The following is a 27,590-nucleotide window of genomic DNA, read 5'->3' as shown; positions in this document are numbered from 1 at the left end:
CCTGGCTGGGATTATATGAGTCTTTTATATATTGCAACAGAGCCTTGAAAGAAAAAGCCGCAAGCCTCTTCTAATTGTGAGTGCACACGTTAGTATCAAGAGATGCCGGTCCAGTGTACCATAAATGCTAAATGCATTTTTGAATGTACATCGCATGCCCGGTGTGAACGTAGCTTTAAAGAAACAGCAAAAACGAAAGATCAAATAAGTGCCTTAAGGAGTTAAATTTGAAAAATGAGAGGATACTGTCATTTTTATTTTACATGACATACAACTTTAGATTTAAATATGGAACACATGAGTCACTGCTGGATGAAGTCAAGACTTATTTTCAATTGCGCAAAAATAATGGGTCCATCAGAGAAATGGGTGGACAGATTTGTACGTGCTTGGATGAAAGAGTTGAGGATAACATGAAACTCTAGGAACTAATCCAGAGATTGCTCTCAGAGAACTGGTTTTGGAAATGACAACAAATACCAAAAAAAAAAAAATATCAAAAACCCACATAGTTATTTAAACTTTGGGTAAACTGTCTCACAATGCAACAACCTGGTCATGTTGGAGGCGCTCTGCTTGAAATAAAAAAAGGCCCTTAGGCATTCTGAGGGAGAGGGGCAGCTGTTACATCTACTCTGCGGCTGTAAATTGTGGTTGGGAGAAATGCATCACGTTGGAGGGCTCTGAATACTTCGGTAATGTCCTAGTCAAGGCTTTTTGGCACAGTACTCACTGCCTCATTTTCAAAGGTAAACATTTTTACAGCACGCATATACCTCACCGCTACATTTTGTTGAGTCCTGTGCTGGCAGAGTGCACTATTTCCAATATGTGGTGGAGTGAAGGTGCAGTTCCCACTTTGAGTAAAACCTGAAAAGCCAGCTTGGGCCTAATGGAAGCTGTGTAATGTAGAAAGATGTTTGTAATTCTGGATAATCCCAGAAATCCTGCAGCTCTGCACTCAAGACTCATTCGGCCATGAAATTGAGATCAGATAGGACACAGAGACGTCGGTGTGCACACAGACGGCGTTGTCCCTTCCAGAAGTCGGAGTGTGAGTTAACACGCCCCATCAGGTGACCAACTCAGACAATATGCTCCCACAAAAAAATGCACTTGCTCTGACGCAATTACATAAACATACTCCCCAAAGTAAAGCCAACACCACAACATCATTGTCCTTGTGACTGAATATTGACAATCACTGTGTTGTAGGTGTCACTGAGGCTTGGTCAACATAGATTACAACATGGTCGAGGGGAAATGGAGCGCAGTTTTTATCAGAAGCAATTTTCCGCTCCTTCAATCTTTTTAACCTTTTGTGTAGTTGAAGCAAACAGAGGTGTCTGGAACAAAACCTGAACACTGCATGGAAGAGCTAGGAGAATGTAGGAAACTTACCCCTAGGTCTTTCCCTGCCCACTTGCATTCATCCCTTTTTGAAGGGGTGGCAGGCCACGCAATCTGCGCAAACGAGAGACAGACACATTCAGTTTGGATCGGAGGTAGGGGGGAGGTTTAGAATATTGCTTCAATAAAGTGGTGGCATAAATGCTGCAGGGTGATGAGTCAATCTGGTGAGTCAGAAGAAAAACGTTTATGGGATTTCAGGACAATGGCCAGAATTCTTACACATCAAAAGAAAATTACATTTTTTACAATCAACAAAAATGTTTTCTTTATTTGCAGCACCAGCAAACCAATCGATTTTACAGCCAAATTTTTAAATTATTATTATTACAAGAATAAACAAACACTTGTGCTTCTGTAAAATGCATTGGCAAAGGAAGTTTTTACACTTGATGTATTATACTTTATATTTTAAACCCTCTGAACAGGAGCTTAGGCTTGAAAAATGGCATAAAAATGTGCAAATCTTTTTTTGTGACTGAATATGAGAAGGAAATGGGGTTGTGCAACACTGCTTTGGAAGATACGCATCTAACAGTCATCCATCTACGGCCCCCAGTGTCACATGAATTATAAAAACACATGGAGAGTATGAAGTGCATGTGGGACATGTCACACATAACAAATTGGTTATATGCTTAAAACTAGGGTGCACCTTTTTTTTCTTCTTTGCTTTAGTAGCTGCTGGCCACGCAGATGTCAAAAGATAAAACAAATGTATGCATCTGCGTGCTCATGCATTATTGCTTGCTTTCTGACAATGTGTGGATCTTTATTTAAAAGTTTGCCTCTTCCTTAGATCATCTGAGTTTAGAAAAAAATTATGCAAAAGCTGGGATAATCACCTGCTTTGACAAAGATGTTAAAAAACAGAAATTCCCACGAGGCATCGGAAAAAGAATTCAGAGACGTGCCCTCTTTCTCTATTGACTATGTATTTTTTAGCCCTCTTGTTCTGTTGCGCAGCTTTCTGCAGCCTGCAGGCGACTCGGTGTCAGGCTTGTGTATCTATGATAGCAGTTCAAATCAGATAAAAAGACCGTTAATGCAGTCCAGGTGTAGTAATGGAATTACGGACAGCCGTGTCTGGAGAAAGACAGACAGCGGGGAAGGAAAAAGGCAGGGGAGAAAAAGATGGAGTAATGGACCACAGAGGTGGGAGGGCAGAAGGCGAAGGAGAAAACTTCTGCCAGCTGCAGAAAATCCTTTAAAAAAAAAACCTTTTTACAAGAGAAAGATCTGGTTCTCACCTGTTTATGGTCTCTGTTGATATTGACAAGGTCAAATGAGAAGATATGGTCCTCTGCTCCGACCAGTAGTCTCCCTCGCTCTTCGTCCAACAGAAAGGTGTCGTAGCTCGAACTGTTGGCTAAGCCGTTGAAAGTGACGAGGTTACTAGAATCTAGCATCTCTGGAAGAATAGAAGGAAAACAATTTGACAAAGAATTAAGACAACTAAACAATCACATTTAAATTCAGGAAAACAGGCAGAAATATCAAAGAAAGATAAAAATGGCATAAAATGCTACAAGAATATCCTGCATATGAAATCATTTATGGGTTTTTTTTTTTTTGCTTTTTTGCTCAGCTTTCAAGTAGTGATTTGATTTCAGGAACTGTTCTCCCTTTTTTTTTGTATGATGCAAATGTGTGATGGGGGCTTTTATTATAACCGTTTTTACTATTGCTTTTACTAGTATTATTTTATTTGTTTATTGTAAAGTTGTTCTGAAACAGGAAAATTCTCTTTAAATAAAGTTGAATTTCTATTTATCCCAAACAACAAAAACAGCATCACCTTAGCCTTGGTATTTTTCTGTAAGTAAGTGAATCCTAGAGATCCCAAATGCATTCACATAAACTTTTGCATAACAACACGCGTCCATTGAGCGTAGCGTGAGATATTTTAAGTGAACGCAGCATGTCACAATCAGGAACGCAGCTCAGTCTGTTCAGCCATGTGATTGGCTGAATAATTCATACACAGTGAGGAGCAACGGCTGGAGATTCTGTGTGGGGAAGTGTGTCTGGAAGTATCTGTATCTAGTGCAGCTTTGCAGAAATTGAATTGGTCTGCAAATTATTTAGACATTAGGTATAAAACGAAATCAAAGCCCAAATATTGAGTTTGATCGCAGTTTTGGGGAAGGTAGTTACATTTTTATGAATGAAAATAAACTTTATCAAGTATCAAATAACAAAAAGTGGAGGATTCTGGTGCTTTTAGTGAGCCAATCGGGCCCAACTGAGGTTAAAAGGAAAGTTTTTGTTTACAGCTGCTAATTTAACTTATCTTATGGTTTGATGTATGGATACATTGAGCCAAAAACATAATATATTATTAAAACATAAAAAAACAAACTATTTTAACTTATGCCTTTTTTTTTGCTAAACTTTACAGGACCACAATAGAACATATGTTTTTCATTCTCACCACTGGTCTGCAAGTAATTATTACAAAGTAGACTTGTGTTAATGATGAATGGGACATAAAACAGATAAAAACTGTTTTTAGAGACAACTAAATACCAAACATAATTCTTTGATCTATTTTAAACGTGTTCCCAGTGGTCCTTTATTCATGATTATGCCATATTAGACCAGAAAAACTAAAAACAGTCGTTCGCTAGGACAGTTTCTGCAAAGTAGCAGGAGTTCATTAAAATTTAAACCTGAAATCTGGGCAGGGATTGTTGGTGTGGAGTATCCCCAGCTCTTCGCTTACAGCTTACTGCCTCTCAAACTCCCACCCCCAAATTACAGGTGCAACAAAATGGCAAGCAATATTGGAGCTATCCAGCCGTACAGTTCTAAGCCAGATGTCAGCTCAGACGAGGAAAATGAAGACGTACATGGATCTAATCGTCTACAAGTATTTTCTAGTTCACAAATATAAACTTTTTCCAATCACATTTTTTTCGTCTGCATCTCATTCACAATGACTTGAATAAAGAAATGCTTAGAAATGCAGTTAATTTCCCTTTTATACATGTCCACCATAAAAAATGCCACAAGAACGTGTTCAAAAAGCTAAAAATCTCTAAGACGGGATTTAAAAAAATTGGAATTTCAGACAGATAGTTTGAAGAAAAGTCACAGCAAAATGTAATAAGAGCAAACAAACACACTTTGTAAAAAGTTAAAGCATAAACATCTCCTAAACCACACAAACAGTAACCACAGGGTTCTGAAGTATGAGTCAAAAGTAACTACAGGCCCAGTAAAACATGTGCAGTAGGATAGGATTGCAAATGATGCGTTTTAAGGCTATACATGTTTAAATAAACACACAAGTTCATATCTAGAATAGAACATTTAAATAAAAAACTCAACTTTGAAACTTTTTTTCACTCATTTATAATGACAGCAGCACTCCAACTTTAGTTTTACTGGTACAAGGGTGGCTGTCAGAACCCATTATATATATAATCACAGCAGAAACATCTTAATTTACAACTAAATAACATTAAAGAGGATGCTGCCCTGAATATAAAACATATGCTCTGGGTCTTCACCACAAAGCACACTGAAGCACCAGCCTTCAGTCAGCATAATTCATCACAATCAGTGTCAGAATACTACACAGCATAAACACATATAGACATATAATATAGAACAACCAGCACATACATATAAGAGTGCAGACCAGGGGGCTGTGATCTCCCCGCACAGCTCTGATTGACGGGCTGCTATAGGAGCCATCTGCGCCCACACACAGTGTGTAAGATCTTGGACATCTGTGTCCACATAAAAGAAGGTATTGATGGAAGGCGAGACGCAGGAAGTGGCATTTCGACGATTTCTTAGTGTACGGACACCAGCGGGGAAGGACGAGGGCTGCGAGAGGGAGTGGTCGTCACCTAATAAAGACGGTCGCAGCTCATCGACGACAGCTGGATTTTAGTTTGAGGCTATGAAAAACGGAGTGGGTGGATGTGGGCATGAATGGAGGCCTGTGGTTGGGAGCCGGTGTGAGAATTTGTACTGTAACACAGATGGGCTGAGCGTATGCGTGTGGGTTTGAGTGGATCTGACCACTCCATGCACACGGACATGCTGGCGTTTTGACACGCTCCATAAATGCAACCACTGGAAAGCTGCTCAACCAGGCTCACATTCTGAAGACGAGGAAAGCCAAATAATGAAAAAAAAGGTTTACCTTGAAAGTGTTTGGTTTTTTCAAGCCAGCCAATCAAACAGTGCCTTGTTCTCGGTTCACCAATAAGATGCAACTTGGTGGAATCAGGAAATGAGGTCAAGAAGGTGAGTATGGAAATGCAATATGCTCTAAACGAGTGTTTGATTTATGTTTCAGCACGGAAACAGAGGAATGGATGCAGAGGAAGTTTAGTCGGGCAGTGTTTGATAGTAAAAAATAAAATATTTCAAAATAAAATGCAGAGGATGATCTGGCAACAGATAATAAAAAATACAGTAACTTTTAAATCAATTTATAAATCAAGAAAGCTCAATGAGCTCGCCCAGAATCAGGAAGTTTTAATAAATGTTTTCTTTCAAAGTCCAACTCTGATCCGTTTTGGGGTTATTTTAAAGCGTTCCCAGCATTTTCTTTAATTATGAATCAAAAACTTGTGTCGTTTTCTGGGACATAGTTTCTGCAAAGCGGCAGAAGTTCATTATAAGTTTACCTCTAAATTGCAGGCAGGACATCCTGAGTGGAACAACCCCACTTCCCCACCTCGGTGCAGAGCAGATTAGTGCAGGAAAGCTCGAGTATATTTTCTACGTCACAAATAAATTATTTCTCAAACAGTTTTTTCATCTGCTCCTAATTCACAACAATGTGAATAAAGAAATACTAAGAATTGAATTTTTAAGCTTAATTTTACATGTGCACCATCATCAGTAAAATGCCACCAAAACTGCATGTTAACAAGTTGAAAAATACAATTTTCATTAGAGCGGGTCTTAAAACAGGCATGTACTGTGTGTCGTTCCACATGTGGAGATCTTTGACAAAGACAAGGTGGCCTGTTCACATAGAAACACAGAGAAGGTTTTATCTGGGCTGCGATCTACTGTGGTTTGGAAAAAACGCAAGGAACTGGGGCGTGAGCACCCAAGGACCTCCAACCTAAACACAGAAACGCTCGTTTGGAAATGCAAGCGCTAAAGGGTTCACAGCACAACTCCATCCAAATATGGTGCCTATAAACTTAAAACATGCAAACCCACGTTCAGTGAACGCCACACACGCCGTCTTAATCTGGATTCTAATCCAATCCGAATTTTTAGTTCAACAGCTTTCACTTCTAATGCAGTCCTTGGACCCAAACGCACAACTTCTCTGGTGTGCGTTGAAAGCCACATACCTCCTCACCTCACACTGTCTGCTTACACTCGCCACCTAACGCACGTAGATATTTAGACACTTGCGTCCGTACACAAACTCCCTTCAGACGAACCCCCACAAACCCTGTTCAGGCTCAGCTTCTCACTTTCTCTCGTTACACACATCCTATGTCTGCTCTCCGTCTCCTCACACGTCTCGTCTTCCACACCTCCAACCTGCTAACACACCTGAGATTTCTGTGGGGTAAGGGCTTTGGTTCGGGTTCCAGGGAAGCATTAAATGTAATGAGAAATGATGGAAAACTCACTAAATACAGAACCTGAATACCCGCGACGCGTATAGAGTGGTGATACTGTGGCATGCAGGGGGTTTTGCACAGCGATCAAAGTTAAGTGAAAACATTTACAGCAAAAACTATACATAAATTTAAGCTTAAAAAAAATTTCAGATTTTATACGGAAAACTTTCTTCACGCGATTCTTTTGGGCACCAAACACCAGATTATTTTTTTTGATTTATTTATATTTTTGAATACTTTTTCCTGCTTTGCTTTGTTAACTAAAGGATTTACCAAAATATTTTTTTTTAATTCTGACTCCTTTATTTTTAAGGTCAAGGTTTAATGTGGCCTTAAGGCCACGTCTCACAACCACCACGTACATTTCCCACATGTTCCATGTATGACATTTTGACCTTTCGTGATACACCCGTGATATACGTAATTCATGTGTTTCTTGCGTTTGTCATTCGTCGATGTGTGCAGATTTAAATTGAATTTAAAGGTTTATTAATGTAATGAGATAAGAAAAGATTTCCTCGAAAGACTGCTAAGCTAGGTCATATTTGTGCAGGTGTTCAGCACAGCAGAAGATCGCACCACACATCAGACTCGTCTGTAGGCATAAAACAAGAGTTTTTAATTGGCATTTTTGGGATTCCTTTTTTCGCTTTTCCCTTCCAAAGTTTTGAACACAGAGGAAAAACTTTCGCAGGGAGATGCTTTAAGCTTTTATCAAAATTCTATTGTCAGTTGTTTTTATTTTAGCAACCTGATCTTTTGCAAAATGTTCATTCAAAATGTTCAAAAAGATTCATTTATTCCTTTTTACAATAAAATATTGCAAAGGAGACAAAAAAAAGGAAGCAGAAATGACATGTTGAAAAATAGTTCTCTAATTTGATAAATCTGAGCAGTCCATTCACATAAATTATGATTTTCTCTTCTGTCATACTCCAATAAGTGAAAAAAAACACTACTGCCTTTCTCACAAAAGGTTTTTTCCTCTAATACATTCAAATTCAAGTGCGTTTGTCTGTGTAGTACACTTCACTCCCACATTCTCCACACAGGCAGGCAGATACTTCAGACGCCTACAAGCCCAGCAATAGCAGAATAATGAAAGCGTGTAAAAGAAAGGCGACAGGGCATTAAATGTGTTTATCTGAATGCGTTAGAGTGATGTGAAACTTGAAAAGCTTTGCAGGGGAAAACACTTGACTGAGATTTACCAGACTGTTTATATGTTGCAGAAATGAACCAGAATAGTTCGATAATTTTTGGTTATATGAGAAATACTTTTTTTGTTACAAATTTGTTGATGTAAATGTTGTTATTAGTGGGAAAATGACTGCTTAAATGATGCGAGGTGGAGAAACAAACAGGAAGAAAAGTTCATTTTTTCAAAGGCCACAACATGCAGCATTGTGTCCCCCTCTTCTTTATTCTCCTGTGTGGTACGGATTGTATTTCTGAGCTCCCATGACGGCCACAAAACACAGGTGTCAGAAAAGGAGGAGACTCGACGCCCTGTGGAAATTTGCTGAGAGCTTTGCCTTACAAAGTGCTCAAATATTATCTTAAGCTCAAGGATACCCACACATGCCTTAAAAAGTTCACCCCCCTGCTCCCTTTCTTTTCCTCCTAAGCACAGTAGCAGAGGTGTGTGTGTGGGTTTCCATGGTGACCGGCTGTATAACACAACCTGAGCGTGGGGATTTCTCATTCAGGTGAGTGGCAGCTCTGGCAGGAATCCGGCTACCTCACAGAAAGCGTGTTTCCATGAACTCTGCGTCTTAAGATGAGCTCCAGTCGCTTTGGTTTAAAAAATTTTAAAATCTGCCTTTTGACGTGCTGGCTGCTGAAGTCTCCAATTTGCCTGATTTGACCACAATTTTTGCTTCTCATGAATAATTCAACTGCGACTTAAAACTCTGAATTTGTCCAAGGACAGGATTGGCATGGAGGAGGCCGACGTGGAAAACAAGACCACACCCCAAACCATGCTGCATCGATACAAGACTCTTAGAAATTAACCAAAAGCTGAGAGAGTAGAGGAAAACGTGTGAGAGAGGAGGACAACAATGGCAAAGGAAAACAGAAATGTGAGAGCGCTCCCACACAACAAAAGCGCTCGAATGTGGAACCATTTCATTAGCGCGCGTCTCCTCCTGCCATTGGCTGACTGGACCGCAGACCAGCGCTGTGACCACAGACGGCTCGAGGCCTGGCCATGGCTGCCGCACTCACACACACACACCGCTGAGGCTGCCCAACCAGGCTGTCTGGGAAAAAACACTCATGCAAATCTGCACATTTGATTTTATACTGGGAGGAATAACCCATGCGCGCATCTATAAATCCCACTTTTACTCTGTGGCCTCAGGAAGGGGGACTGCGGTCGCCGTGGTCGTGTCTGGAGCCGGTGCCTGTAAGCCTGTCAGCTGTACACTGTATCTGAATGTCAGCACTGCCATTTTATTACAAATTAATGAGCCGAGGCTCAAGATCCGAACGCAGTCCAGGAAAAGTGTGGCGGAGAGCACGCCAAAGTGTGAGGAACAGCGTTCTGCTTTGTTAGGCCTCTTCTGAGGTTACAAATCTTTGTGTAGTAAATTTAATTATCTTTTGAAATACATTCACACAGGAAACAGGTAATAAATTATAATATTATAGAAGGTCTTCATATATATTCTCCCTACCCGCTCCCGTGATTGGAAAAGAGAAGAGAAAACATTTCACTGAGTCGTAAATTACAGAGATTTTTGGGAAGTTTTATATCAAGTTGACCTTATACTGTGACATTTAAACCAGGATGATCAGTGAAGTTGGATTTAAAACACCTTGAATATTTATTATAACTATAAATCGCTTAAAATCTTTGGTGACACCGTTGTCACTCGAAGTAGCAGAAAAATTAATTTCGTTTTCTGCGGGTCTGCCACTCCCGTTCCTCTGTCCGCTGTCAATCAGTCCTCCGGTCTTTCAGCAAAGATGCCCCCCTTCATTTGTAACACGACTCTGTTCAGATCGAACGGTCGCAATTTCTCCATCTGACTGACAAGACCTAGCAGGTGGTGGGACCCATTCATGCTGGCGCTTCTGCACCAGTCTGCACCGGGCTGTAACTCAAGCCTGCATCCCAAACACAGATGCAAAGACCCGGGGCCTTTCCGGAACGCATGCCCGAACACCGCACTGCAAAACATGAAAATTCAATGATTGCAAACCCGAATTGGAACCCGACCTTTTTGCATACGTCATTAGCATATTTACGTGTAATTTTTGAAGAAAAATGTCGCACAAGAACTTACTCGTGCAAAATGAGAGGTCGTAAAACTTTCCAACGACATTTGAGGCTCTAGTTTTCTTCAAAAAACAAAGTGACAGCCTTTTCCACCACTTGATGAATGGCCTCATTGTTTTGCAAACAGAGCGGTTGTCATTGCTCAATTATCTGAGGGGCAAGACGTGTTAGCAAAAAAGTCCTGCAAGCATGCAAGCATGCAAGCAAGCAAGCAAGCAAGCAAGCAAGCAAGCGTCTTTCAGTTGGTGGATGAAGTGGTTGGAGCTTAACAAACTTTGTGGTCAGGTTTGTGCAGAAAAACGGAAAACACAAAAAAAGAAAAAAGGACAGACATTTGTTTTTTATTACTGGAGTGAATGGCAAAGAGGGGTGAAATGAGTGTGTGTGTGTGTGGGGGGGGGGGGGTATTTGTGTACTGGGCCACAATAAAAAGAAAGCCAACATGAAGCTTGGACTTAAGCGTTGCGGTGCTGTGGTTCCTGAGACTGAACTGCAGGGCAGGGTGGGGGAGCTGTGTGTGAGGGAGATGTTAGGAAGGCATCTCCAAAGTTGGGGCACTGGGAGAACACCTTGTAATTATCTACATCCGCTCTGTCAGCCGCAGCCCGCGCAGCCCAGAGAAGCTGCAGTCGCACACACGGATAAACCGACACACATTTGACAAACTGCACATATTTTCAGTGGCGAGCCCACACGCAGGCTTTATAACGGGGCTCGGTTCAGACTGCACTCAGTGCGGTTCCGCACCGAGCCTCTATTTTGAAAGTTTCAAAGCCAGATCCAGATTCATCCGTCTGTCACTTCCACCCATGAAAGGGAGCCACGAGGAGGTCAGGCTCCACCGTGGGTTTCGAAGGAATGTGTGAAAACGGGGTCATGTTATGGCTTCTCTCACCTGCTCGCCGCTGCACGTGCTTCTGCTGACCTTAAGGGGTCACTGTTACACCTGACGACAACTCTTCCCACCGATGATGCTCAGGAATGGGATGTGTGCAGGTATGCATCGTGTCATCTTGAGTGAAATCACATGAGAACTTGAGTCAAGGAGGGGAAATAATTAACTCCCGCGATCGTCACGAAGCTGCAACCTTTTTGCTGAATGTCTAACTGACCCCACTGGGAAATCATTTACTCTGCACTCGCTCTACTGCCTGTCCCCTGAGAGGTCATTTTATCTATCTGCCACTTGTTCCCCCAAACTGCAGCCTGTCTGTCTTTTCTGTGTGACTTTCAGCTCCTAGGGGGCTTGTCATCGCTCCCATTTGATGAGAATTTTTGCATGCTCATATAAACAGGGCCAACTCCTGACATTGTCTTGGGAGTCCCACGTCAGGGGCCAAGTCGCTTACTTGACTGTCCTTCCCAGGAGGATTCCTCCTTGTTGTTTATTGGACTTAATTACTATGCTGGCTTCCCACAAGGAAAGGAGATGAGTGACACTTCACTTAACAACAGGCCTCCCTTCCTTTTTTTGCGCCATCTACTGTCCATCTGCCAACCTGTCCTTCATTAAAAGCGAATTCCCTCCCCTCTGCTGGTGTGGGTGTCAACGGCGAATCATCTCCTGACAGACATGCAGGGAGCCATGAAACACCTGTGGGCCCCTCCGAACGGCTGCACACAAAGAGCGTGGTGCACAATACACCGCCGTCACGCCCCACGCCGGCTCACGCTGACAGCAGCAGACGGTAATCACGCGTTATTCTAGAAAATTCTGCAGCACCATACAAGACATTAAACTGTCAGCTTGTGCATAAAGCCAGGTTTTTAATTATATGAGGAAGCACAAGACCTGACACTTATTTTTGCATGGAAACACACACACTAAGTCGCTGCTATAGTCCAGGAGGAGGAAATCACAATTGAAGGTGTTGAGTCCTCACTGTAGCCGTGGTTACTTGGGCAAAATATCTTGATCGGATCAATGGTCGGATTAAAATCCAACCATGTACATGGGCACAGAAAACCTTTTTTCCGATTAGAACAAACGTTCACATGGGTCACACTTTCGGTCGGAATCATTTGGGCATGCGCAGTAGTGTTGAAAATACCGGAAAAGGAAATGAGTCCCACAGTAAACAAACCTTGCTGCCATATACATTCATGCAGCAGCTAGGTAATATACGGGACGATCTTCCAAATGTGCTTTTATCAATGTTATGAATATTATGAAGCACCTGTTTGCTCATCATTTTATTTTTAATCCGTGTGGTCAGTGCTTTTTTTTGGCTAACACACGCGCTAACAACATTAGCCTTGTTTGATGAACATAATATCCATGTGGGAAATGCCGCAATCTGCATCTTGGCTGAACGTAAATATGTGGGAATAACATCAGCCTTTATTTATTTATTTTTTTAATTATATATTTATTATTTTTAAACATATCAACAGAACAGGACAAAACAGAACAAAACAAAACAAAACAAAACAAAACAAAACAGGCCCACGGATACATAAATTATATTATATTATATGTGCTGGAGTCATAACCATCAAAAAGAAAGATCAAACAACAGTAGAGCCGTTATTGTACATACGTATTTGATTACTTTATTTTGTCGGGACACGACTGGAAACACAAATCCATGTGATCGTTTGAAGGGTTTCTAAGGACTGAGCAGCATTTCTGCTTTGAAAAGCTCACACACCGCCCCAAAGCCGCTGTGTGAGCTGGACACACGGTTCTCCTGCGTCCGGAAGCCGCTAACCCTTTCTAATTACTTTTGCTCATGTAAACGCAGCTAGTGATTTGTAGCAAGAACGTTCACACACAATCAAAACTCAAACAATGTGGCCTTTTTGGCCATACATGACGACAGGTTTGCACATCCGTCACTCAAAAAGTCAATCCACTGTGTGGAATGAGGCGACCGACGGGGCCCAGAGAATGTGTGACCTACGGCAGGTAAGTTCAGCTATGAATCTTTACAGCTTTCCATTCTTCACGTGGCTGTCAACACGCTGTAAAACTCCATGAATCTCCGTACGGTCGCCACACTCAATCGCATATAAAAAAAAAGAAAACCCCAGTCTTTATTTTAGGTTTAGAACAAATGCGGTTGTGCTCATTTCAGGAGCCGAAAGGGTGATAAAGGAAAATACACTGGCCTCAAAATTACAACTTAGGCTGCATCTAAGGATGAAAAGCATGTCATATAGCAGGCCTCTAAACACAAGTTACCCTAAATGTCTAAAGATAGAGATTGAATTAGTGACAAGCATCATATTCACCCCCCTTCGTTCCAGACTAACGTTTGAATCTGCCCCAAAATAAATTGAAACGGGCTCAAGAGCCACAGCCTTGGGTGACAATCAAGCATTCCGTCGCTGTAAATCACTCCATCCATACATTTCCAAAGGGTGTGATTTGGTAGAAAAGACCACACTTCAAGTCATATAATTTCTGTCAATAGAAATCTCAAAATTTGGCAAAAATGTTGTTGGTTATTTCGAGATGAGGAGAAAAAAAATTACAAAGAGCCTGATTTGGTGTGAGACAGGAGACGGACGAAGAGAAGAAGGGAGGAGGAGGAGGAGGAGAGGAAGAACCGGCGCTCCGCAGTCTCCCCTCAAAATAACACAGAGGGAGAGGGAATAACATGTTTGCTGTGTACGTCAAAAAATGCACACGTGCACGTCAGAGGAACTCTCACGCTTCCACCCGCGCTTCCCACTAAATGAGACACAATTAAAGCAATATATTACCGAACTGATCCGTTCACGGCACAACGACAAGAAGAGAAAAGGGCTTTGTGGCATGATTGAAGCAGACCTTTCTTTGTTTCTTATATTTTTTAGGGGGGGTTTAAGGCAGAAGCTATTAAACAGAGGCTCCGCTGGCCATTCACAGTACTCACACAGCACTGATCCAGGGGCCACTATATACATTTAATTTCAGACAGGAGCCCTCCCACTGCATATGGAACCAATCTGACTATTTGTAAGGAAAATTGTGACTTCTAAAGAGCAGGCGGTGGAGCTGAGAGGAAAAGAGCCAGTTAATGGTTAAGGAGAGGTTTTTATACGCTGACCAAGAGGAGTGAATGAGACAAGCACAGAAGCAGAAAGAGACCAGAGGAAGAAAAAGGGAAGATAATAGATGAAAAGGAAAGCATACAAGCATACCCGTGGGCAGAAAAAAAAAAAACTGGTTAAAAGCACCAGCGACCGCAGCGATCCTATACAACCTGGAGTGAAGGGAGGACAGAAAATGGGCTTACCCTTGAATGACAGCTTTAGTCTGGGTACATTGTGCTTGGGCTCGGCTCCCCTTCCTGGCTGGGCTGCCCCACAAAGCAGCACTACAATCCCAAACAGGTAATCCATGGTGCTGGAGTGCTGCTGGCTGGCCTCCAGACCAGGGGGCACTCACAGCCCGACCCTGAGATGAGTGTCCTCCAATGTGGTGCCCCAAGCCTGGAGAGATCCTCCACACAGTCCCTGAAAGTCCCGTTTCCAGGGAGAGGAGGGGAGAAACAAAATCCTAGTTTCACTCCCCAGCTCAGAGGGAAGACTGTCAAGGGGAGTTCAGAGTGAAGTTGGGGTGCTGCTCACATGGCTCCCCGTGTTGGAAGTCCAGGATATAGAGTCCCCCGGCTTGACTGTCTTCTTCCTCAGGTGGAGGCAGCTGTTGAGCGTTGGGGGTGATGCAGGAGTGGCGTTGAGGTAAATCAGAACCACTATCCACAGCAGCAAAGCTTCTCTCAAAGAAAATGTTCTTGAATCTCTGCCTGTCCAGCTGGCTGTTTCTCCTGCAGCAGACACTCACAGCAACCCTCTTATCCTTGTGAGCAGCTCCACCAGACTGCGAGAGAGCTACACCATCCATGGGAGGGGAGGGGGAAGAGCTGAGCGGGAGAGGGAGGGAGGACTGAAGGAAGCGCTGTGTATGGTTAAGGTAAATGGTTGGGACTTTTCCGCACCCACTTCCTTTTTTTTCCTCTGTCATCTTTTTTTCTTTCTTTCTCTTCTTTTAATCACCTTTTCAGCTTTTAACTCTTCCACCTCTCTTTCCATCTGCATCATAGTTGATTTCATGAGTAGCCACATTTTCATAGTTAACAAGGAGGGATAATAAAGCTTTAAGGCTGTTTCAAACGTATCTGTCATTCCAAAAAAGGATGCATTCCTGCTGGAGTGCAATTTCTATTTTTTAAATGAGGTGATCAAAACTCTCACACATTTGTCTTTAAAATTACATCTCAAAAGTTTTGGAATCAGGCTGGAGGGGCCTTCGTAGATTCCCATTAACCCTTTAAAGACCCACTCCAATGAAAATCTCGTTTTCAACATGTATTTGCAGGTTTTTTCTCATGATGGAAGTCATACAGAAAGAAAATTAAGCTTAATATTGCAATTCTGGGTATTTCTTTATTCAAATTGTTGTGAATCAAGAGCAGATGGAAAACGCTGTCATTTAGGTGCTCCATTCGGTGGTCCACAAGCTCCCTGCTCCGCTCCATTCTGATGCATCCATGAACAAATAGATCCATGAACGTCTTTGTTTTCCAAAACTACCATCTGGCTCAATACTATACAACTGTTTTTTGACATTGCCTAAAAATGACATAATTAAAAGAGCACTGGGAACACTTTTACAAATTAAAGATGATCAAAGGGGGACTTTAACGCTGAAGGTGTCTCCGGTGACAAAAAATAACACACTTTTTTTATTTTTTTAATTGTTGTTATCTTTAGAATGACCATTAAACATGAGTCCCTGATTGGTGAAAGGTCAGCCTTTTTTTTTTTTTTTTTACATAGTCCTTAATACATGCATAGCGTATGAACAAGAGTTTTGAACGTGGAAACCCGAAATATGTGTTTACAAAGGCTTTTCATAGAAAGTAGTTGCTTGAACGCGTGTGGCTGAGGGCGCTGTGAAGTAGCTTTAGGTAAAATAGTTGCCTTTTGGTCTACACTTGTAGATTTGTAACTAATGCTGGTATCCTGCAGTAGACACAACACATAACCTGTTTAGAAGCTGTACATTTCTTTTTTTATTTTGCTGATCTGAAGACAATCCCCATTTAAAAAAAATATTTTTGTTTGTTTGCTTATTTTATTCCAACATTTAATCAATATTCCTCTTCCATTTTATTGATGTACATTAAGCAGCATTGAGTTTTGAAGTTGTACTTAAAAGTTCTGGGGGTGAAAGAAGTTCAACAGACATCGCAGAAACCAGACTTAAATATACATCTGTATGACCAGAATTATACTAAGTAGATGAAGAACGAGAGTTTGTGCAAACGCCAAATTTTTAAAACATGAAAACAATTCACTATGGAAAAATGTCAATGGTTTTGATGATGGAATCCCATATTGAACAAACAACTAACACTTTCACAAAGATAAGTTCTTCCAGGACCGAAAAGAAATATGCTACAATAACTTCAAGTTTAAAATTTCCCACAAAAGCAAATTTATCCAGATTGAACCCAACACTTTAGGGGAAACACAAGCTACTTGTTAACCTGTCTAGTGCTAGACAGATCTTTCTTCTGGTAAAGTCATTTAAACCCGAGAGGCGAGTAAACAAAAGCCCCCCTCTTCTTAACCCTGGCCAGCCGCTACAGGTGCTGCTGAGTTTTTGGGAGTATGTGCGTGTGAGTGTGTGAGTGCCTCCTGCTTCCTCTGACATAGAAGTGGTGAGGTGATAAAAGCTTTGATAAACAGGAGTGCTGATGTGTCAACTCACACACCTCAGGATACTAAAGCAAAACAACCTGGGAGCCGTGCTGGTGTGGTAAGAAGCATGAGTGTGTGCTCGTCATATGAGGGTGCCCCTATATTCCACGAATTCCAGCGCTGTTTTGTGTTTTCGAAACCACTAGCTCCCAAACATTTGTCATATTCTGTGCATTCGTGTGATGTTGACGACACACAAGGAATTTTTTGATGCTTTACAAGCAAACACACTACTTTAGTCACACAAAAAAACATATTCTAGGACAATAGTTGTTGCATAGCGGCAGTAGCTCCTTCGAAATCTGCCTCTGAGGGCAGAATGCAACCCCGCCCCCCTTCCCCTCCTTCTAGCTTACAGCCCTTCACACCCCCAACCTAACATTACCAGTCACATCTCTGATTGGGACTTGTGATCACAATCTGTTGCATGATTATTATTGTGCACAATTATTTATAAATCCATTTACTTATTTGTTTGTTTGATCCAATATTTAGTCAGCTGTAATTGTATCACTTATTATCACTTTCTTTTGGCTGCCATGATGAGTGAATTTCTCCCTGTAAGATAAGTACAGTTCAATTCAATTCAAATATGATAAGCAATGTTGGAGATATCCAACCGTAGATGTCTACAAAGATGTATTTTCTATGTGATAAATCTCCCATTTCGCAAGAAGCATTTTTATCTTGAATTTACAACTATTAAAACAAAAGAAATTCTCAGAAATGCAACTTTAAGCTCAATTTTCCTGATGTAAGTCCTCCATTATTAGAAAAATGCCACAAAAACATGTTAAAAACCAAGTTTTCATTGTGTCATATTTAACTGAGATCGAAGTTAGCCGTTTTATTTGTTATAGATCTTCTAAGTCAAACTCTCAGCCAGTGAGCCTGTCCAGTTATCTGCATCCATGCTGTCTGCATCCTCATGTCTCAACACCCTTCTAGTCCAAACATCCTTTTTGCGTGTTTACCCACAATAGAACAAAGTGTGGACAGACATGACACATCTCCATCAGCCTCTGTCTCTCTTGTCTGCCCTGATCCCCCGACCTGGCCTCCATTTATCAGCATTATTTGAACTCACCTCAGCCTGACTACCTGCATCCATTCACCGGCGGGAGGGAGATGTGCTGGAACACGTCTCTCTGCGCTGCCCCTCAGGGAGTGCAGCAACAGCTCGGCCTATCGTTGCCGATCTATTTGCAAACACCCCCTTTCCCTTTCCCCGTGGCACCTCGGCAGCTGGAGTGTCCCTGAGTAATGATGACTTAATAAATGGTGACACGCCATTGGCGGTGGAATGAGATGGCCATTGACAAGGAGCTTCCATGGGCTTTCAGCGCCCGATGGTAAAAATAGAGGCGGACATGAGACACCCTGCATATGAGGATGCGGAGCTCAGGGGACAGACGTCAGGAAGGTCTGGGTGTGTGTCCAGTGTCAATGTGCTGTTACTGATATGACGGCGTGTCTTCATCCTGTGTGCCGTTAATGTTGTGTGCCTGCGTTTACGAAAATGATTAGCGTAACGTGATCCCTGATGTCTGTTTTACTCATCGCATCGGAAACGGCCCGCCCCGTATTTCGTCCACGCTGCCCTTTGACCTTCTTCTGCAGACCACCCTGCTCATATCCTACCTGACCCCTCAGCCCTGCTGTTCCCAGGGCCGTTGCCACTCAAAGTACCAAAGAAAATCCGTCAGAAATGACACATTAGGTTCAAGGCCCTAACAGCCAACGTTTCCTTGATTTTGCGGCACTTCCTCTTCCTATCCTCTTCCTGTTCCCAGGCACCACATCAGATTGCATGCTAATCCAGGGGTCATTGAGCAACGCCTTACTCAGCAGAGGAAATGAAAGGTCAAGGAGAAAAAGAAGTAGCAGGAAGTGGGAATTATGACAAAGCACTATTTCCTGATATTTGCACCCACGACATTTACTGGGAAATTTATGGGCAAAACCACAATTTAATGACGCAATCACAGTTTGGAACATGCACTGGCCTTAAAGGTGGAAGTTCACTGACACGAAAAATATATACTTACATGTGTATTATGTAAATGTATAAAATTGTTGGTGGAACAAAAAAAATAAATAAAAAAATCTGAACAGGTAACAAGCAACTTTTTTAACCTGCTTGACCCAGACAGAGTTATTAGTATGTCTGCATGACCGTTTATCCTGAGGGTTTTGCAATATTCCTGAAATCCAGGCAAAGATAGCTCATTTTTAAGATAAAAGACATCAGGAATGTAATGGAAATCAGGCCTGGCACTTATCTGACCTCATACCAAGTCTTTACCACGGCAAAACCTACAAAAAAGCCATGATTTTATCAGCTCGGCAGTAAAGCGGTGACACCTGTTTCTGTTTGTGCAGGCTTTTTAAATTTATATCCAGTATCACCCCTCAGACAAAGATGAATCTAATCTAGAGCTCATTACCGCTTCTTCCGCTGCACCAAAAGAGCCTGAAACCCACAGAATGGAATAAAAATGAGCTTTTTTCATTTCAGTCTTTCTCCAAAGGTCAGAGGTTGATCTCCCGGTTTACAATGGAGGTCAAACCACCCCATCGTATGCATGGCGGAGCTTCTGCAACCTTTTAGCAACGTTCTCCACCCACACAAGCAGAATTTGTTGTGTGCACATCCAGTTTCCGTATCCACTCAAGACAAGGATGGGAATGAAAGCATAAATAAACAAAAGTAGAACCACATTGCACCATGGGAATGAAAACACTACTGAGCTGCAACATCTGTTGCACCAAGGGAGGAATGAATGAAGGGGCGGCTATAGGGTGTATTTATTCATTGCTGAAGCGCTCCCATCCATCTTCTGGTGACGCAGTGCCTCACGCACACGTGTTTACCCTTTTTTTTTGTTTTTTTTTTGATGACGGTGGTACAGGGCAGATGAGAGCTCATTTACAGGAAAGAAGGATGTTTCAATGAAATGTTGCACTGATTCATAAAGTCTGAGTATTTCCTGCTGACACTTAAGCAGGGGAGATTTGCTGAATCCAGCCGCTGTGCACTTGTTTCGAAACAATACAAAGCAAGAGATCAGAGCTGCAGATGAATGGGGCTAGGAGCTCACCGTGGGGTATCAGTACTGCTGAAAATACAAACAAAAATCTGAATGAGATGGGGGTTAATCCCGGAACAGGGGGATTCCCATAAATTACTTGTAAATGCAAAAGTAAATCCCACTGTTTGTGAAAGAAGGTTCTGCTGGTGGAGGACTTACATCTGCAAAGACAGCAGGTTATATATTGTTAAACAACAGAGCCTGTGGGTCTTTATAACCCACCGGCCCCTCACCCCACTTCCCATTTCCACACTCGAGCTGCTGAAACTTCTGATAGATTTCCCAGAAAGCATTTAGATTCTCTGCTTGGATGCTTAAATTAAAGATCCACTACAATTATGCTTATGAATAGGCCTATAATAGAAAAACCTATGTCGTCTTTTAGGACACAGTTTCTGCAGAGTGGCAATAGTTCATTAGAAATTCACATCTGAGTTGTGGGCCGGACCCCTCCCAGCTGCTGAGAGCTCTCTGATATGAAGATGATCTGTCTAGTATGGTATTTAGAGCGTTTCCATTATAAAAGAGACACACATTAAACCGTAGTGAACCATATCATTTTTGCCCCGCCGTTGAAAGTAGGTCCATGGGCGGAGCTACTGTTGTCACATGATGAAACTAGCGGAAGGTCATTACGACAAAAGAAAAAGGGGAAAATTCTTTTCGGCTGTGTTCCACTTTGCTGCCCGCAAACTTCTCTCAAACAACATTAAATGACATATATATGAAGTACCTAAAGCCATGTGGAAAAAATGAGCTGCTGAATGACCTTCAGTGTTGTTGATAGCTTTGCTTTTGCTTAAGTCGGACTACTATGATGCAAAGCTATGAAACACACCCACATGCGCTGTGACGGACCAACTTTGAGTGGAAATGCTCACCTGAATTGGACCATTCTAAACCAGATCGGACCGTATCACTCAGTGGAAACAATGTATTTACAATCCCTCACAACCCCCAACCTAACATTAGTGGTTCAACAAAAATGGCGAGCAATATTGCAGTTATCCAGCCATACGGTTTTGAGGCGGATGCTAGCTCAGATGAGGAAAACAAAAACAAACAATGATATAGACATTTACAAATGGATGCTTTCGGGTGCCTGTGGCCTATTCGTTGTATTTTCTACATCACAAATAACCTCTATTCCCCCCCCCCAACATCTCACATTATTTACAATAAAATGGTGACATAAATTACAAAACCAAATATATAAACTCTAAAAACCTTTTTAAAAAATTAATACTGATAATACATTTACACTAATTAAACCAATATAACGGAGTTAAATTGTTATGTCTTGCTGCTTCTGCTTTGCTGCATTCCCTGTCATTCTGCTCACCTGGCAGGTGAAGCAAATGATCTTGATCAGCACCTGCCAGGTATTTAAGTCAGAGGAGGCCATAACCAGGGGGAAGGCATGCAGAGAGGGCAGAGCAGGAGGCTGAGGAGCAGTGGGTTGAGTTGGAGCTGTGCTGGTTGGTTGTTTCCATTTTTGATTCCCTCTTGGTCCTCAGCAGTCTTATACTGCTGGGTTTTGTTATTTTAGTTTGGGGTTGGACCTTGGTAGTCCTTATTTGCGGGCTTTGTTTATTTTGTTTCAATAGTTACATTTTGTTAGGCAGCCTTAGCAGGGAGCTGCTGACTCCGACGGTCAACGTGGCTGGGTCAGTTGTCTCCCTGAATTATTTTCTGTTTGGCCAAGGCTCCAATCCCTTTGTTTTGTCTTTTGTTGGGACCAGCACAGTAATTATTGCTTTCTGTTTTACAGGACACAGGTTATTTCTACCATCTAATAAACTGTGTTCCTAAACTTTGGTGTCCATCGTCCATATGTTTTGGCCCCTTTTTGATTTACCCCTAGACTGGGACAGGTTTGCCTGTCGGGGGCCGTAACATATTTGGGGGCTCGTCCTTAAAGCTTTATCCCGTTTGACCAGTGGCAGTTTTTGTGTTGGCAATACTTATTTGGAGGTCTGTCTTTATACAGCCTGTATTGTCTTTGTCATCTGCCCAGGGTTTTGGGGTGCTGGAATGCGCATTTGTGACTCGTGTTAGCACTCCGTTTTGGGGTGTTTTTCTTTGTGCCTCGTGCTGACACTTTGTTTGGGCTTATTTGCTTATTTGTGTAGATTTGTTTGTTTGCACATCTTTGGACACCAGTTTGTGGTTTTTGTGTAATCTTCTGCTTCGGTTTTTTTCCCTCTCTCTCTTGCTCCTTTGCTAAGCCCCTGCCTGTCAGTTGACTGAGGGTCTGCTGTTTTGACCTGAGTGAAATTTTGTTGCTCCCGTTGGAGGTATTTTGTTTGGGAAGATGAGTTTGCCGGACAGCAAAGCTTCTACGTCTCTCCGTCTTAAGGAGCTTGAGGTTGAACTGCTCCGTTTGAAAATCAAAAAGAAGGAAGTTTGTTATGAGTTTGAGCTCAGAAAAATTAAGGAGGAAAACTACAGGCAAATCTGCCTAAAGGAGCTCGAATTGCAACAAGCCACCTCAGTTGTACCACCTCCTTCCTTTTGTGTGACACCATTTGATGTGGACAAATGTGTTAAATCTGTACCTCCACTAGGTGACAGGGACATTAATGAGTATTTTGCTCTGTTTGAGAATGCTGCTAGGGTGTTGCAGTGGCCTAAAACTGTCTGGTCACTTTTGCTGCGGAGAGTCCTTACTGGGAAGGCACAAGAAGCAGTGGTGTCCTTGCCAGCCACTGAGAGTCTGGACTATGACAGGGTGAAGGCTGAGGTGCTACATGCATATGCACTTGAGCCTGAGGTTTGTGGAGGTGATGGTGGATTTATCAGGAAAACAAATGATCTGGCTGACGACAAAGCACTGATAAACCAACATGATGATCCCGTCTCTGTTAATCAGGTTTCTGATTTGGTTGGGAAACGTCCTGAAGTTTTTCCTGCCCAAGCCAGAAGGCAGGAGCAGGACGAATCTGCAGAGAAGGACTTTCTAGACCTGAGTGACAGCTTCATGGCTCATTTTGAAACACCTGGCCTGCAGCCTGTCGAGATTCATGTTTGCATTGGTGGCCATGAGGCCAGAGTCCCTGATCCCCCTCCGCTTGGGTGTTTACCCTTTTCTGGAACTGCTTCAAAGGGACCAACTGTGTTTCCTCTGAAGCAACTGATCTTAAACATGCGTTACCTTTTATTAACATCCCACTTAGTAATAGGTGCTCCAAGGAACCAAAGCAGGACTGGACTTCAGTGCCAGCTTCTGGTAATGGATAAACAATCTGAGCAGGTCACTGTGGACAGCACCCTATTACCAGGCACTGAAGGTACACATCTGTTTCCTTTAAACATTTATCTATTATCTCTCTTCACAGAAGCCATCCTCAACTCACACACAACCAAGGCAGACCTTTTACAGGAGAGGTGGCTCTGTGATGATGAACTTGAGAATTCTGGAGCATTTGTTCTTCAAGGACTGGGCCCTACAGGTTTTGAGTTATTCCACCACAAAACCTGTTGGTGGAATGAATCAGTGCAAAAGATCAGCAAGACCTCAAAGTTGCCTTTAAAAAGAACAACATTTAGTCTGACAGTATTGCTTGTGAACATGTTTATTTTTTTCATTTTTCTACTTGCAGGAAACTGGCCCCCATGTTCACAAGTTTATGGGTGGAGGTGTTATGTCTTGCTGCTTCTGCTTTGCTGCATTCCCTGTCATTCTGCTCACCTGGCAGGTGAAGCCAATGATCTTGATCAGCACCTGCCAGGTATTTAAGTCAGAGGAGGCCATAACCAGGGGGAAGGCATGCAGAGAGGGCAGAGCAGGAGGCTGAGGAGCAGTGGGTTGAGTTGGAGCTGTGCTGGTTGGTTGTTTCCATTTTTGATTCCCTCTTGGTCCTCAGCAGTCTTATACTGCTGGGTTTTGTTATTTTAGTTTGGGGTTGGACCTTGGTAGTCCTTATTTGCGGGCTTTGTTTATTTTGTTTCAATAGTTACATTTTGTTAGGCAGCCTTAGCAGGGAGCTGCTGACTCCGACGGTCAACGTGGCTGGGTCAGTTGTCTCCCTGAATTATTTTCTGTTTGGCCAAGGCTCCAATCCCTTTGTTTTGTCTTTTGTTGGGACCAGCACAGTAATTATTGCTTTCTGTTTTACAGGACACAGGTTATTTCTACCATCTAATAAACTGTGTTCCTAAACTTTGGTGTCCATCGTCCATATGTTTTGGCCCCTTTTTGATTTACCCCTAGACTGGGACAGGTTTGCCTGTCGGGGGCCGTAACATAAATAAAAAACCTTGGGGTTTGAAGTTGACCCAAATTTGAACTTTTCCGATGCCTTTTATTCATACAAATATAAGACAGGTTTTCATATTTTTTAAGACTTTTTAAAAATCGTTTTTAACACTTTAACAACCCAAACAAGACACAATCAATACAAATGTTTTTCCAAATGTTTTTCTGCTGCTTTTTTAGGGAGTAATACACACAATCTATGGTTTTTAACATATGTTTTCTAAATGTGCTCCATCGTTTGGTTGAGAAGAGGGTTAAAGCATTAAACATTTATGCATTTTTCCTCTTACTCCTAACAGGTTGTGGGTGAATATTGTGAGTCGGGGTAAATATTGAGAGTCTGTGTGTTTATATGTGGGTGTGTGTGTATATCTGTCTGTTAAGTGATACTGTAAATCAAATTATATTGTGATTTTTTTTTGGTTCTCTCCTTTTGTCATCTGTTCTTTTATGTAAGTGGAAAATAAGACCACCTTGAAATTTTTTTTATTTATTTATTTTTTAATTACAGGTGGGTGTACTCACTAGACATGAAGAAGCAAAGTTTTGGATTCCTTCTGTGAAACTTGGATTTGTTTTTCCAGTTCCCGTAGTTTACTGACCTAAAGAATTTGGGTTTGGTCACCATATGGCCTTAATTTGGTGCAAAACCTGTGACTTCTAAAAGTAAGAGTGAAGAAAACATCTATTCTTCTCTCTACGTTTTGTTGTTCATCATTGAGTAAAAACAAAATACCTTACAGATGCCAACTCTAGAAGGTTATTTCATCCCAATTAAAGCTGTTAAGCAACATCTAAACCAGCAAACATCTATCAACAATAAACAGACCTGATCCAAAAAGGAGAATGTTCCTTTAGAGCTGCATATAAATTTTCAATCCAGCCCATAAATTCCATCTGTCGGACAGACATCCTCCCAGTGTTTCCTCCTGGTGCATCTGCACGGCTGGCAGAGGAGCAAGTGACACAGTATTCCATCCCGCTCTTCTATTAAACATTTACACGCTTGTGAAACGTATAAAACTAACCGCCGGCGATCGCATCACTGCACAGCAGAGGAGTCAAGTTTAATACGGCTCTCATTCATTTCCTAGAATATCTGTGTTAAGTAAGAAGTTATAGATTAATGGGCAGAAAAGACCGAGCAGGACATGCGGTGTTGTGGAAGAGTCCAACTTCTTACTCAAGCTTTGTGCCAAAACAGAGGCACAGACCTCCCAGGAGGAGGATGTCCTTAAATGCTTCTGACTCATTTAATAGATTATCTGCAGAGACGTTATAATAAGAACAATGGCTTTCTATCTTATTTTAAACAGAAGCTTAATTCAAAGTGCAGTGGCTGTGTTTGTTTCGAGAGTCGATATTTTCAAAAGCTGGCAGAAGCGCATTAGTCATAATCTAATTATGTCCCAGTGTTTTGCAGGGCTGTGTGACAAATTAATATTTGGTGTTTAGCAAAAACACTCATTGGCAAACTTTCATTTAGCCCTCAAACTCTACGGGTTTGAATTACACAAAAAACACAACACACCTTGAAAATGATTATTTGTCTCCCTCCCCCTAAACGAAAAACAGATGTTTTTTTTGGTCTTTTTTTGGATAAATAACTATATCAGGTTATATATCAGACATAAACAGATCCATTGCTATTTGAAAAAGCCTTATACATAGCTGATTTCAGGGAGTACCTAATAAATAAAAGGAAATTATATTTTCTCTCATTGATTATGATTCTGCCTACAGCTATCATATTTTGCATCACTTACCATAAATGCATTATAATGCATCATTGCTTTGGGACTGTTTACACACAAACATGTTTTTGCAGAAAAAAAAATAATTTTGTCATTCATCACAGAGTAATAAAAACAAAGTCTACATGTTCTAGCTCTAGGTCTTGTCTTTTATCACTTTTAAGTCCCACTCCAATTGTCTTTTGACAAAATCCCTTAACCTGTGTTGTTTTCCAGACATAGTTTCTGCAGTCCCTGATGGCCCTTAGAAAATCCCTTTTAAATTCTGAGCGAAACTATTGAAACGGACCCCTACCCAGTTACTGAGAGCTCTCCATTTACATGCTCTCTCGCTAGTTTGCAGCCCCTCATAACCCAAACCTAAAGGCCATGTCACACAGCCACTACATACATTTTGCGCATATAAAACGTTTCTTTTCCAACAACATTTCTTGGCTCTTCCAGATTCCAATCTATTTGAATACTGACATACTAAGAAATGCAGTTTTAGGCTTAATTTTCTTCATAAATGTCCTCCATCAAAACATGCCACATGAGTATGAAAAACAACCACAATTTTCATGGGAGTGGTCTTTATTATCCATCCAGATCAAAGCGACACTCCTAAACAGACCCACTGCCCCTTGTCGTTGACCTTTTAACCGACATTGCCTCTTTATTTATTGTCTCAGTCTCCTCCTGAAAACACTGGCTCAGCATTATCGGTGCAAAAATAATTAGGCCTCATAAGATAACCTCAAGAAGCTTGGGGCTCTGTAGGAGACGTGGTTCATGTCTGTCATCCTTACTTTTCTTATGAGAATCTCTGCCGTGTTTCCCCAAAGACAAAGGTGAGACGTAGCCTCCATTCATTACCAGACACACTAAGTCCTCCCATTCTGCTTGCTTTACAGCATTCATTTAAGCCCGGGGGTGAATACAAACCATCTGTGTACACAAATATCTGACAGGTCTGTGTGTTGAGCGATGAGTCCCACCTGTACTAAAGTAGAATAGGTCTGGAAAAGTCCTCTGAAGTGGCTTTTCAGAAAGGTCACACACGTGCACTCAGGCAGATCCTGGCTTCCTACCTGGAAGAAGTCGTTCCAAATGAGACAAATGAATGATATGACTCATTCAAATCCAAGCAAAGGATAATTGAAGGACGGGCGGCAGTGCTAATGAATGATATCTCGAGCCATTTTCTCTCCGTCTCCGTCTCAATCACCCGCTCACAAATTGATGCTTCACATTCACTGTCCCTTGTAAATCAAGCATAATTGACAGACAGAAGTGATGAAATGGGAAACACTGCAGCTAAATGACTCCATCAAAGCTCTGCCGTTTCAAACACTCACTTGGGAGGTCTCACAGGCTTGAACTAAACAGGAAACTTTTGGCTGCAAGTGGAACTTTTAGTCAGACTCATCTGAGATGTTTGTACAATTCTAGTTTTGTTCCTCTACTATATGGTGAATTTAGTTTTACAATTTTACAAAAAACAAT

General features: G+C 41.8%; 2 protein-coding genes across 4 annotated transcripts in view; one reads left to right on the top strand and one right to left on the bottom strand.

Annotated features, from left to right (window-relative positions):
- The window catches only part of LOC100049292 (semaphorin-3ab), a 46,134-nt gene extending 18,544 nt beyond the window's left edge, over positions 1 to 27,590 (bottom strand). Inside the window, exons 1-3 of one of the 3 annotated variants that reach the window (XM_011491152.3) lie at positions 27,083 to 27,590; positions 2,661 to 2,821; positions 1,402 to 1,464 (exon numbers count right to left, since the gene is read on the bottom strand). In XM_011491152.3, coding sequence (XP_011489454.1) covers positions 1,402 to 1,464; positions 2,661 to 2,819 — 222 coding nt within the window. In that variant the 5' untranslated portion in view covers positions 2,820 to 2,821; positions 27,083 to 27,590. Of the gene's footprint in view, positions 1 to 1,401; positions 1,465 to 2,660; positions 2,822 to 11,203; positions 11,307 to 14,531; positions 15,516 to 27,082 lie in introns of those variants that run through there. The other 2 variants (XM_004083052.4, XM_020714313.2) reach the window with 2 other exon arrangements.
- On the top strand, positions 21,797 to 23,933 carry LOC111946922. Its single transcript, XM_023952301.1, has 2 exons — positions 21,797 to 23,322; positions 23,432 to 23,933. Exons 1-2 carry the CDS (start codon positions 22,408 to 22,410, stop codon positions 23,624 to 23,626), a joined length of 1,110 nt encoding a protein of 369 aa, XP_023808069.1. The 5' UTR covers positions 21,797 to 22,407; the 3' UTR covers positions 23,627 to 23,933.

This window comes from Oryzias latipes, chromosome 23, assembly GCF_002234675.1.
Source record: "Oryzias latipes chromosome 23, ASM223467v1".
In the NCBI taxonomy this organism is placed as follows: Eukaryota; Metazoa; Chordata; class Actinopteri; order Beloniformes; family Adrianichthyidae; genus Oryzias; species Oryzias latipes.
This window is presented reverse-complemented; position numbering and strand designations above follow the sequence as displayed.